Source organism: Triplophysa rosa, linkage group LG2 (genome assembly GCF_024868665.1).
Source record: "Triplophysa rosa linkage group LG2, Trosa_1v2, whole genome shotgun sequence".
NCBI lineage: Eukaryota > Metazoa > Chordata > Actinopteri > Cypriniformes > Nemacheilidae > Triplophysa > Triplophysa rosa.
The window spans coordinates 18,621,134-18,634,863 of record NC_079891.1 but is presented as its reverse complement, the minus strand read 5'-3'; the positions used below and the strand labels follow the sequence as shown (position 1 = coordinate 18,634,863).

The window sequence follows — 13,730 nt, the reverse complement described above, 5'->3', positions numbered from 1 at the left end:
ATAGTTTAACAAAGTGAGGAATAAAAAAAAAGAGGTAGACAATTTGAACAGAGATCAAGTTATTTTAATAGTCAAATAATGTTGTATTAAGACATTACAGACTTGTGAATGCATTCAGTCGTTAAGACTGATCATTAAATCATCTGAAGCATTCCCTCTTCTTAACATAAACACTAAAAATAAGTCTGAAACATCTAGCACTTCTCAAACAAATAACTTCTGAAAAGTATAACAACAGAGCGATAATGAACCCATCACAGAGGATCAACTTTATCAAGACCTCCAAATCGACCTTTAACCTCTCCTGGCTACTGCTATTAAACCAAAGAATGAAAACAAAATCATGAACTATTTTATTCTTTGTAGTAAATATTTTACAAAACCAGCTAAGGGATTAACTTCGTGTTACTAGAGAACAGCTAAAGAAATGCCACATGTCAGCATAGTGCTAATAGCATGTCGAGTAGATAAATACCTCAAACACAGCAGATAAAGGCCTTAAACGAAACCAGACAGCTCCACACCTCTCTAAAACCAGCTACGTGACCTGCTCTAGCATTTTAAAATGCTTCTATTGTTGAATATTGACAAGCAGGTGGATTTCATGACCGTTTGAGAAACACAAGCTGCTTTAAATACTGGGAGATCAGGAGAAAGTCTAAATGTTACATTTGGTCGTTGGTGCCTTTACAGATCTGACATGAGTCACATCTGTGGCTTGAATCCGGTGATGATTCGTGTGTACGTTTGGCCATACTGGTCCACGATAGCTTTTAACTGGTCTTCTCTTTCTCCCCCCGCTCTCTTTCCTCGGAGGGAATAATGAACGGCACACACTCTGATCAAAAATAGCTCTCCTATTCACACATGCACATTCGCACACCCACACGGCACGCTCTTTTATAACGCTCGCCGGGAAAGAGAGGGGAGGGAGATGAGTCTGAATGTACAGCGTATGTACAGCGTTGACTTCGAAACGACGAGAAGCGTTGTGCTAGGATTAATATTCACACAGCAACATGTTATGATATACATAAACGCAGTCAGTTATTGAGTTCTATTTATTCAATTCTTCTGTATGTCCTTTCACAAATATATTTAGGTACAACAACAAAAAAACAATTGTGGGGTTATATATTATTTACTGTGTTTTTCCCATTCTGTCCTGCTTTTATAAACTCTTCCATATAATATGATGCTATAAACTGTATATCCTCTCTAGTATATTTGATCATAATTTTGATATAAAAACCATAAGCATCAAAAATCTAACCAAATTCCAAGAGCTCTTTGGAATGCCGGAGACTGTTAAATCACAGTCCTCGCCATGACAACCCGAACCTTTCCTGAACCTCCTGCATGACAACCTAAGGCTTTCCCTCTTTGGCAAAATTATACAGCCAACTGGAAGCTACACACCCATAATCCACTCAAGAACGAAGAGCTCCGTCTTTCATCTACCTGTTGGGCTATTTTTAGTCCTTAAATAAACGGGCAGCTGTTGCTTTGAGCTTTAAGTCTAAATACTGCGGAGAAACTCTTTATGGCTTTGTGCTAAAACGGGGGGCGAGAGAGGAGCCTGTCTTGGTGCTCTGGCTATTGTCAATTTAAGTGCACTTCGTTGGCACGAGACCCCTAACTGAATGACGGACTAGCTTTCTTTTGAAATCTCGCTAACTTCCCTGAACGTCTATTCTTATTGAAACAATCACTTGCTCATCGCTCTCGTACACACGATCTAGCAAATATACCCAATCCAAGGCACTGTTATTTCAGTAAACATGGCAGTTTGATTTACTTACAAATCCTATAGCGAAAGTGAAGAGGAACGAAAAGATTTGAAGAGAGAGAATTTGTCATAATGGCACAGCAGAATCTAGTTAAGACATCTAGATTATTTTCTCGATTCTTACTAAAATGCGACTTTATTTATAAATGTTTGTCTGATGTGTTTTGCTCATAAGTGCTTTTTTAATGACTGACTGACTGCGTCATCACTACTTGTCTAGACAAGTGTCACTTTGTGGCAGCAGAAAGGGGGAGGGACTTATTAGATCACTGATGATGATTGTACTGCCACACGCTACTGTACAAATTTATCATTCTTAACTAGAAAAATATTCACTAAGGACCAAAGTGCGTCATGAATTTATTTTTGTAATTACAAGCTCATATCCGCTTTGTAAAAGGCAGCGTTTTCGGAATATCTATAATACTCGCTTTTAAAAGCTGGGACAAGATAAAGACTATATTCTGAAGACATCATTTTAGACCAGTATGCAGGCAATATGCTGTCGATTATCCGCATGGAAATGAGTGAAAAGCTCGAAAATAACGTGCAACACAAGGCATAAACCCATCACTAATCCCTAAACTATTGCTTGATACTGATCCTACTGTACGTTACGGATTCATATTCCCCATTGATACACACACACACTTGCGCACACACGCTTCTCTTGACACACACGGTCGGAGAACAAATGATATTCTTGCTCAGATTCATGCCTAAGTCATCTAAAATATGTCGGGGTCCAAAAATTTCTTACAGAAAAAGTCTGATTCAATGCACATCCCTGAAACAATCCAGAACTGCAAACCTGCCTACTAAAAAAACTACATTTACCACATCAAGCGATTTTGACAGCATAAACACAAGACCAGAAATAAGTGCGAGGAAAAAAATGCTAACATCGTATAATGTAGTGATTTCACTCCTAAAAAAACATGTGCCTAGTGAATACAAACAAGATCTAAATATGATCGTGGCCGCTATGTACAATTTACAACGTGTCAACTGCCCTATACATTTATGCTGCCAATAACAAAATCAATCATATCCAGAGAAACATATCTTTCTGCTCCTAGAATCAGAATAACCGAAGAGAGACTCCTTCGTAAAACTTCGTACGAGAACGAGCACACAGCACGTATTGCAATAGAACGGCTATAGAACAGCAGATAATAAAAGTAGGTGTCATATACCAAATACGTTTACGTACAGAGAATATCAAACTGTAGTATGATGATACTTTCCACATAGAAAGAAAAAAAAGTGCTTTGAAAAGCGAAACCAGAGACTGTGACTGGGCTTACCAGCCGACTAGTGGAAAAGCGAAACGCTGGCTTCTCTTTTCTAAGCCGCCACCTTCGGACGGTTTAAACATTTTTAACGGCGACAATTTATTGTTTATACGTCAAGAAAGCAAAACCCTTCCCTTTCCCTCTCTCAGAAGGAAAATGATACATATTTGAAATCACTTTCTAATCTACTAATTGAAAAGAAAACGTCACTTTTATCCAAAACTGTAAACGCAACCGATAACAAACAGCTACTACACTATACAGTGGAAATGGAAAATTACAGATGTCGCAGTATCACCTTAAACCACCAGTTGTTTCTGCTGCTCGTCGTAGCTTATAAAGTCTCACAAACACACGTGCCGCTGCTACGTCAGAACACGCGCAACAGTTTTGTGATTCTCTTAGTTCACACACATTTCCGGTAATAATGTACAATTAGTCTTTTCGTCTGGTCCTAAAAACGTCAGAAACAGAATGGGAGAGGAATGTTGTTACAGGGAGCTGAAAGCTAACCGTGTAAATGAATGACTGTAGCTGTACACAACATTGCTCTGCCAGAGGTCAGCCGCGTGCTCACAGACGCACGCACACACACTTTGTGCAGTTGGCTCAGAAATCACAGGAGAATGAAGGAGTGTCTTCTGGAAGATGTGGATCGAGTAACTGTGTGTGTTGGTCTGTAGTCTTGTGCGGGTTTGTATTTACAGAGTGTGAGTGTGTGAAATGGTTGCGTGTTGGAATCTCTTTAGTGTTTATATGTGCGCGCACAGCAGGATCTATGTTCACCAGTTCATAATGCAGTTTCTGTTGAGGGTCATGAAGTAGACTTGACTGCTGCCACCAGAACGGATGGACGCAAAAAACACCTGGAAAAAAAGAAATGGGTAAACAAACGGTCAACAAAACGGACTAAAATGTGTAGGACATTCAAAATATTGGGGGATAAATGCAATGTTGTTTGTTTTAGTTGTTATATGATATCCTAGTTTATATTTATAGCGATTTGTAGATTACCAAAAAATACAATACAAATTGACTCTATTAAATGCATTTAGAGCTGTGTTTGTATATGGTTGCCTTAAAGGCGCAGTTCTTAATTAACAGCGGCCACTAGCGTTGTATTATAGATTTGCCACGAATGGCTCAGTCCAAACACGACGGTGGCCACCACAGTACAAAAAGATGTCGTTCTCATGTTGACGCAGGGAAGAGATTTTGCGGGCATTAGAAAGACTGCAGAAAGAGCTATGACTTATGTATTACATAAGATAAAAGGTTTGTGGATTTTAAGTTTAAAAAGAAGGATAAAAGTCAGGCAGGAGCTAGGACCTGTGTTAAAGACTTTCCAGCAGAGACGCGCTAGGACCCGCGGTACTGAGGCTTTTAGCAGATATGTACTCACAGATATCTATGGAGATACTTTCCAGCAGAGAGACGTTGGGGAGAAAGATCGTCTTAAGGTCATCCCCGAGGAGGTTGCTTTGATTCGGATCAGTACGTGAGTAACATACTAACATACCAATATATGTTGTTGTTGTTGTTGTTGTTGTAATATTAGCTGTGTGACGGAGCAGTTTTGAGCGTCATTGTTTATCTGGAACCGCTTTAATATTGTACTCGTCCAGATACTGGAGAGAGAGAGAGAGCGAGCGAGAGCACGCTGGAGCTGAAACTGGAGACCGAGCGCGTGTTTCTCTTTTACTCAATGATGAATAAACTTTCAGTTAATCCGCGGGTCACATGCGTTCCGCACAGGAGAGCACGATCCGTATGGATCACGGATCTTCCCGCGATCTGTTTCACCACGATACCGCAGCGGAGAGGAAGAGAAAACGCGCGTTGTAGAGTTGTTTGTCCGTTTAGGGCTGCTGTACAAAACATGGCGGCTAATTTAATGTATGTAGGTCCGCTCTGTATGTAGATATAAATAGCTTATTCTAAGGTATTACAAACTTAATGGTTCATTGCGTAAGGTCTTTATACACCTCTGAAGAAATAGTTTTGTATATTGTATTTCTGTCAATAGCTCCTCCTAAAAATGCCGTATTGTTCCTTTAATAAAGTAATATTGCGGTTGAACTATTTGGATTCATAAAAGGAGGAAAATGACCCTGAGAATCAATAATGGGCTGACTAAAAAATCAGTCTGTGTTGTTTTTCTGTGATCTCAGAACAGGATGGGTGTATGTGTGACCTTGTCACCTTGTCGTTTCTTTCACACAGGAACTTAAGCCTTTGAGCTCTCTTGTGCATGAAGACTCCGTCCAGGTGTCCCGTCTCAACCGAGCGGATCTCGATGGCTTTCTCTCCCCAGCCCATAATCTGATTAGAGCAGATATGAGCTACACACACACACAACACCAGCACACAAAGAAGAACCTTTTATTAGTCACTTTAATCATATATAAAATATGTACTGCAATAATGGTAGAATGGAAAAGCTCAGTTTAAAGACCACAGCTCTGTTCCACAACTTTGTAAACAGCATTTTAAAGGATGTCAGCGGCATTATGGGTAATCAGATCACAGTAAAAGTAATACATGGTCATTAAGATCAGTAAAAAAGATCCAAGAAGACAGATGAGTGATAAGAAATGTCAATTATGAATTTATGCTGAACTGATCATTTTTTATATGTATAAATATATGCAGTTTTTATAGAATTGTATATATTTTTTATTTTATATTTGATTAGTTTTTTAAAAAGGGAAATTAGTTGTGAAGTTCCATTTCAGTGAAAGGTTCTCAGAAGGTGGCTGCCTATGTAGGCATCTAAAAGGCAAGGGAGCTGACTGTTTTGAAACGGAGCTTCTAAAGCGTTATTGCAAAAAGACAGTAAAAATCACTTTTCAGTAGTCATAAGAATATTTTCACGCACCCACAGATGTGGGCATTTCTCCCCACTGCAGCACCACATCTTTAATGATGCGGCCATACGTGTTGACGTAAACGCCCTCGTCCTCGTAACACAACAGCATCTCCATCCCGTCTGAATTAGGCAGGAATACGATTGCGTGAGGAGTCACCTGTGACTGGATCTACAACGACAGACAATGAAAAACTGTATAATATACAGTATTAACATACTGTATATGTATAAAAAATATGAATGCAATATCGCTAAAGTAGGAGTGTGATGGGGTTCTATATTAGGATGGCTGTGATTAGGCCGGAGGCAACGTTCAGTTTTACTTTCATTAGTCCCCACCTAGTGGCCATTTTCTAGTATTGAAGTTTGTTATTCCCAGAGCGGTTGAGAGAGAGTCGCGTTAATGGAAGTTCAAAATTTTCCCATCACGTGATTCATAGAGCCTTCAGATAGTTCCAGGAAGTTATGTTTTCAAGTTCTCTTTTCATTCATTAAATGACTTGCGTCTTTAAATGGGTTGAAAGTTTGTCACAATCGGTCTGTTTTGCTGCAGCTCCATCCGTTACTAGTAACTTCCGGGAACTATTGAGAGCCTCCATGAACCGCTATTGCGGTTTCATTGGAGTCAACGGAGTTGACGCAACTCTCTCTCTCTCAATGGCTCTGGTTATTCCATACATGCGCAGTGTTGATTTAGATCTCAGTCAATGTGCAGCATTAGTTTCAGTTCAGCACGCAAACAATCTTAACCTTGGAGAAAGATATGCCTGCAAGTTTATTTACTATCTGTAGGTATCTTATTTTGTGTTAACATAATATTGATTCTTGGAAGTTAAACTGTGATAAATTTATGATAATGAAAGAAAGTCCTATGGCATCACATGTAAGCCCATGTGCAGATAGCAGCGCACGTGTTTATATGTATACCATTTGTATCATATCTTGTTTATTGTATGTCAGTTTTACAAAAAATGAGAAAGTATCACAGAATTACACATTCTGGGAAGGATAAACTGCTTTGTGTGTGTGTGTGTGTGTGTGTGTGTGTGTGTGTGTGTGTGTGTGTTTGTTTGTTAGCTAGCTGTCTGGCTTCTTCAGAGTGACGCAGTTGCGAGGACAGCATAGTCCGAGTTAGTTTAGTGGCGGAGTGACACAAACAGTCAGTGAAGCGGTACCCGTGGTGATACTGGTGGAATATCGCATGGCTCTCAGCCAATCAGCTTCAAGAACTAGAAAGAACTGTTGTATAAACAGATTTAACTCACATGCACAGGAATGTAGATGTCATAGTTGTTTCCAGAGTCGACATCAATGGCGTGGAAGCCAGCACTTGACCCATAAATGACCTTTAACCTTTGACCCTCTTCCACTGTGAGGTCAACCAACAGAGGCCTATGTGGCAGGTCCCCGAAAGACTGCAAAGAATGATTACAACTAATCAACACAGCCCAGTACATGTGACTATGTGAAAGAGTAAAAAAGAATAAAGTCATTAGATAAAAGGCAGTAAGTTCAGTTTTGTCCTGTTTGCTGAAAGATATGTGGTATAATTTTGGTAAGAAAGAAAAGGAAAATGCATCATAAAACTCAAAGCGGACATCAAACATGATGCAAATAAAACAAAAGTTGACTAATCCTCCCTAAAATTAAATACGTGCTGTGATTTTTAGAACACAAATGTAGAAATTTGTAAATAATTGTGTACAACAACATGAATATAGTTTACCTTATAAGTGAATGAGGATATTATTTCCAGTGTGTTTTATGGCTTAATAAGACTTATAGCGCAAACCATTTCAACTTTTTTATCGACGGAATTTACACTGAATTCTTCAATTTTTGCTTGATAGAACAACATAAAAGCAAATAAATATTGATTATTTCAAAAGTGTCTCTACCTTAAAGGCCATGAATTTGTGGTAAGGTTTGGGAGCCCAGGCATAAACCTCTACCGCATTCTTCAGAGCGATAACCAAAAACTTAATCCTTTCATATTTCACTGGGAAAAATAAACACAAAAATTCTCACAGCACATGACACGAACACAGTTAGAGATGTGTAATACTGAGACAGAAATTTGTGAGACTGTTTCTTTTGTTATATCATTAACCACTACGAACACACATTTCATCCCTTTGTAATGAATACCAAACTAATTTATATTGTATACCTATTTTTTTTTTCACATTGTGTTGTGCACATTGCAACCGTGAATACTTTGCAGCACATGTGTCATTTTTTTGTGCATTATACTGCAAAGTGCACACTTACCCACTTTGTAGTGGACACACCCCTCCATTTCCCCTACTGTGGTCCAGCCCTGTTTCTTCTCCACCTCTGGGTCATTATGCAGGATTTTATTCCTCAACCATGCCAGATAATAAACACGCACCTTATTCTTCTTTCCTGAGGGCGAGATGCTGAATATAAGAATGAAGGTGTACATTCATGTATCTCGGCTGATCACAGAATGAGCTATAGTGATGAGGGGGAATGGATGTAAAAAGCACCAAGACAGTGGGACGTTCTCAGTGAGACGGTAGTATGTTTACAGTGAAGATATAACCTGATATAGTGATGAGTAAGTTCAGTCCCTCCAGAACGTCCATCTGCTGGAATCTGCGCGAGTTGATCAGTGGATACACTTTACCCTGTCCACTGCGATCCAGCAGCTTCAGACCGTTTTCTGTCCCCACCAGCAGATTCACACCTGACAGAACAAACACTGTTATAACACTTGGACAGTGTCAGGAAAGCTATTCTGAACTTTATTTACCAACTCTGAAGTTGTTTGCTTTTTGCAGAACTTTGTTTAAATCTATGTTTTTGACCATCTCACATCACACACTAAAAATACACATAATAAAACAGGCATTCTTGGATTCAATCCTAACAAATTTTCACACGTTTTTAATGTTTCGTGCTGGCGGCTGGCTGCTGCAGTGCATCGTGACCGGACTGCCGCAAGCACTCCGCCTGCCGTGGTTTTCTTACAGGACGTTTGAGTGCTAGTCGTGTGTTCACATTGTGCTTATCCTACCATTTGTCCTCGGTCTGAGGTGTGTTTCAGTGTCCAGCAGGGACTGACTGTTATGACATTTCATTTTGATTTACATTGAACTAATTCAGTTTGGACGGTCTGGTGGATCTCACGCATATGTTGTTTTAACATTCTACCATCAGATTACAGATAGCATGCTGACAAAATAGAACACTAGCACTAAAAAAACCCCCAAATGTTTCAATACAACAACGAAAATCTAAATGAGTAATAACAGAAAGGAAGGAACCATTAAGAAATACCAAAGTGCTAAAATGGGCAAATGTTACTTCATAGAGAGGTCATTTTTGAAGTCATTGTGCTACTGTCAGGAAAAGTTAAGTAAAGAAGTAGTATTGCAAACACTGGTAGACACACACCTACACACAAGTTCTCATTCAGCTCTTACCCCAGAGAGCAGCGCAGAGGATCTCGGAGTTGAATCTTTTCTTGTATTTGCGGATTTCAGGAGTGTCGCTAACCGGGCGAGTGTTGGTGGGATTGACATTGACCATCGATCCTTTCCTGACCTCCAGTTTTAGCTGCTCAAAACGAGAGCCCAGACCTACACCCACACACAGTTACTAAATGATTAGTATCTTAACATACTGTTTTACAGTAATACTATATAGACCACTTTGCAAACACTGGTCCACTTAGTTAATCTTACATACAGGTGCATCTCAAAAAATGTGAATATCATGGAAAAGTTCTTTATTTTTTGTAAAAAAAAACAAGCTTTCCTATATTCTAGATTCATTCCACACAAAGTGAAATATTCTTTTATAATAGTTTTTTGTTTTAATTCTGATGGTTACGACTTACAGCTTAGAAAAATAGAAAATTCTGCATCTCAAAAAAATCGAATATTTTCTCAAAGATGAATCAAAAAATGATTTACAAAACAGAAATGTTCAAGATCTCCAAAGTTCAACTATGCACTCAATATTTGGTTGGGGCTCCTTTAGCACGAATAACTGCATAAATGCGGCGTGGCATGGAGGCGAACAGCCTGTGGCACTGCCGAGGCGTTATTGAAACCCAGGTTGCTTTGATAGCGGCCTTCAACTTGTCTGTATTGTTAGGAAAAGCCGTTTCAAGATCTTGGGTGAGCTTCACAAGGAGTGGACTAAAGGCTGGAGTCAACGCATCAAGAGTCACTCCACACAGACGTCTTAAGGAAATGGGCTACAGCTGTCACATTCCTAGAACCAAGCCACTCCCGAACCAGAAACAACATATGAAGCGTCTCACCTAGGCTAAGGAGAAAAAGAACTGGACTGTTGCTCAGTGGTCTAAAGTCCTCTTTTCAGATGAAAGTCAATTTGGACATTGTTCAAAATCTGTATAAATGTCTTTGTTCTGATGAACACAGAGAAAGATATTTGGAAGAATGCTTGTAACCAAACAGTTCTTGGCTACCACTGATACCATGGTAGGACAAATTACAATGGTTGGCAAATGAACTCAAGAACGGTTTGCTTTCCCACATTCTTCCAAATATCTTCTTTCGCGTTTAACAGAACAAAAAAATGTATTCCTACTATGGTACTCAATGGTGGCCAAGAACTGTTTGGTTACAAGCATCCTTCCAAATATCTATCTTTGGAACAATTTGAGGGTGAGTAAATAAATACAGTATTTTCATTTTTGGGTGAACTGTTCCTTTAAATATGTCAAGTAACCTGCAATTTTGTGTTTCAAACAGAGATGGCCATAGAGAGGCAAAAGAAATGGGCTGCCGCTTTAAAACAAATCAATATCAAGTAGTTAATCATACAAGCAGTACAAACAATGACCACACCTCCAACAGACATGTTATCTCCAGTACCACCTGGCGTCTGGTACATTCCAAGGTCCACAAAGGTAGTAAAGGAGGATTTTCCGGAAGCTTTCACCAATCCCCTGGACTGATACTGAAATTGACAGCATGATCTGTGTTAACCAATTAAATGCACACACGTTGTACTGTATGTGTGACACAGACGAACACGCATGAAGGAAAAAAATTGTGTGTGTGTGGGAAGAGAGCTCACATCATAGGTAGAGTCTTTCCCAGGAGAAGAGTGGGAGGCCGAGTCTGTGGGAGAGTGGGAGGGCTGGACCACATCGGGCAGGTTAGTGTATCCATTATGACTCCGCTTTTCTGGAGTCTGTCAGAATCACAAACATACAGTTCTACTTTCATTTTCGCAGAAGAAAAACAAGCATGGAGTTCACAAGCACAGAACCCATTACGCTGCCTATCCTTCATTGTTTTGAAGAATGCTACTAATGGAAAAGCTAGGCTGCAAAATTGTGCTACATGATAAGATACTTCATTTTGATCAATCCCATAACGCACTGTAATGTAATGTTTCTATCCAATATGGAAATTAACAGCTTATATTATTTCATACGCTAAAGTCAGAGTTGAACACACATCTTACCCTCTGTACAAGCATGGTTTGGTCCCCGTAACCTCCAGCACGTTCTTCATCTCCCCCTTCACCCTCCTCCTCCTCATGGACCACCATAGTGTTCACTGAGTCAGAGTCTGCATCACGCGGGCTGAAACACAAGTTGAAAAGATACAATTGTCTCTAGTCTCTGCATTGCTGCAGGCTTTCTAACACAAGCTCAGTTGTGTGTTGACTCTTCCTGTTGAAACCAAAAGTCTTATTTATAGGAAAAAGGCTTTTGTTATGTCACAGTGATAATCGTGGGAGTGACATTCTTGGTAAAGAGACTATTTGATTGGATAAATAGTCATGTAGTGCAAGATGAGTCATCAAAGTGTTTGATCTCTCCAAGAGGAGAAAGAGTCTATATGTGCAAATCTTAAAAGACAAGTTTTAAAAAAGTTATTGTCATCAATTTCTTGAAACATTCACTCCATGATTACCGGTCAGTGGGACTTTCCTCCTCCGCTCCCTCTCCACTCTCGCTCTCTTCACTGCTCTCACTGCTTTCTGAGGAGGACGAGTAGTCATTAGCCTTCACTGGAGGCCTCGGCTGTTCTTCTGCCCGCTCCTTAGAGTACAGTCCATGATCCTAACACACACACAGATCATAAAAAATCAACATGTTAACTAAATGCATATACTTGTTTCACACATCACTTATCCATCAAAACTCTTACAACCCGAAACCCAAAACTTTTTTTAATCTGGATGAAGTCAGTTCACAAGATTCTTCAGTCTTCTGTCTTTCTGAAAGTCTTTGGAATGTGGAGGCTGTGGTGTGGGACAGGAAACTTGGGTGGGGAGCAAGAATGTGGTCTATGCATTTTCTTGCTTTCAAAACACAAAACGTAAAAACAGCGCTAACATGCCCTCCAAAATTGTATTTAAAGGGATAGTTCACCCAAAAACGAAAATTCTGTCATGATTTACTCAGCTGCTAAACACAAAGGATGATACTTGGAAGATTGTCAGTAACCAAACAGATCTCATCCCCCATTTACTGCCATAGTAGGGAAAATAAATACTATGGGAGTCAATGGGAAATGAGATCTCGTTGGCTACTGACATTCTTCCAAATATCTTACTTTGTTTTTAACAGAACAAAGAAATGTATACACGTTTGGAACAATCTGAGGGTGAGTAAATGATGACAGAATTTTCATTTTTGGGTGAACTACTTCTTTAAATTCTGTCACACCCTCAGATTGTTCCAAACCTGTATACATTGCTATAAATATTCTCTCACAGTTTACTCACTCTTATGTCAACCCAGATGTACTGTATATGACTTTCTTTCTTCATTTGAAAATAAAAACGCTTTGAAAAATGTCATGCTGATTAATAATTTGATATATATATATAATTCGATAGCGGAACCAAAACAAAAGGATATCAGTGCTAAATTCTTTCGTGACAAAATATTAGGTCACAAGACATGCAAGAACTAATGAGATCTGTCCCCATTAAAAAAAAAGTTATCAATGTACACGCAAATTTTAATATAGGGCTGATATGCCTTTGTTTTGGATTCAATATGACTAAATATGTTGAATATATAAGTTAAATATTAACAATTCACAAGACACGCAAGAACTAATAAAATTCAAACTCAAGTTACCGATGTTTCAAAATTTTTATTTAGGGTTAATATTGCGTTTATTTTGGTTTCAATGTCACTAAATATGTAAAAATGTTATTTTCTTCACTTCTGACGACATTCATTTTAATGATGTTTTTGCTTTTTGGAGTTTAAACATTTCGAGTGCCACAGATGATAAAATGAAGTTGTTTTAATCTAAAGGTATTTGTTTGTGTTCAACTAAGAAAGGAAGTTATATACATCTGGGATGATAAGGGGGAGTAAACTGAGCAAATTTTATTTTTTTCTAATTCTTCTAATTGTGGTCGCAAACAGACCCAGCCCATCTAGAGATGTTGATGGTTCAATTCTGGACTGGTCCTTTAGATCAACAGGACTTTCATGATTAAAAGACTCTTCTTAACCAAAGAATTTCAGTTAAAATCATCAATTACCATCCAAATATTATACAAATTCTGCATGTTTTACATTTATCTTTTCATATTTTAAATATGAACCATTTTCAAGCCATTTTCGATTGCAAAGCCATTGTTTAGTGATTACCTAGAATTACACGACTGTTCAAAAGGTTCAGGTCACTTACTCATCCTTTATTTTGTTTCCCACCACCTTTGAGAATAATAGTAAACCAACCAACATGATATACTATGAAACAAAATGTAACTTTGGGAATTATGTTGTGGCTAAAAACCA

At 38.8% G+C, this 13,730-nt stretch overlaps 1 protein-coding gene across 8 annotated transcripts in view; it reads right to left on the bottom strand.

Annotated features, from left to right (window-relative positions):
- Nucleotides 1-48: 48 nt before the first annotated feature.
- Nucleotides 49-13,730, bottom strand: part of mink1 (misshapen-like kinase 1) — a 44,078-nt gene continuing 30,396 nt past the window's right edge. For all 8 annotated transcript variants that reach the window (XM_057359430.1, XM_057359438.1, XM_057359422.1 and 5 more), the window contains 12 exons: nucleotides 11,878-12,026; nucleotides 11,423-11,543; nucleotides 11,030-11,146; nucleotides 10,798-10,909; nucleotides 9,403-9,558; nucleotides 8,520-8,663; nucleotides 8,225-8,359; nucleotides 7,852-7,952; nucleotides 7,219-7,368; nucleotides 5,963-6,122; nucleotides 5,287-5,426; nucleotides 49-3,950 (listed from right to left, as the gene is read on the bottom strand). In XM_057359430.1, coding sequence (XP_057215413.1) covers nucleotides 3,867-3,950; nucleotides 5,287-5,426; nucleotides 5,963-6,122; nucleotides 7,219-7,368; nucleotides 7,852-7,952; nucleotides 8,225-8,359; nucleotides 8,520-8,663; nucleotides 9,403-9,558; nucleotides 10,798-10,909; nucleotides 11,030-11,146; nucleotides 11,423-11,543; nucleotides 11,878-12,026 — 1,569 coding nt within the window. In that variant the 3' untranslated portion in view covers nucleotides 49-3,866. The remainder of the gene's footprint in view (nucleotides 3,951-5,286; nucleotides 5,427-5,962; nucleotides 6,123-7,218; nucleotides 7,369-7,851; nucleotides 7,953-8,224; nucleotides 8,360-8,519; nucleotides 8,664-9,402; nucleotides 9,559-10,797; nucleotides 10,910-11,029; nucleotides 11,147-11,422; nucleotides 11,544-11,877; nucleotides 12,027-13,730) is intronic.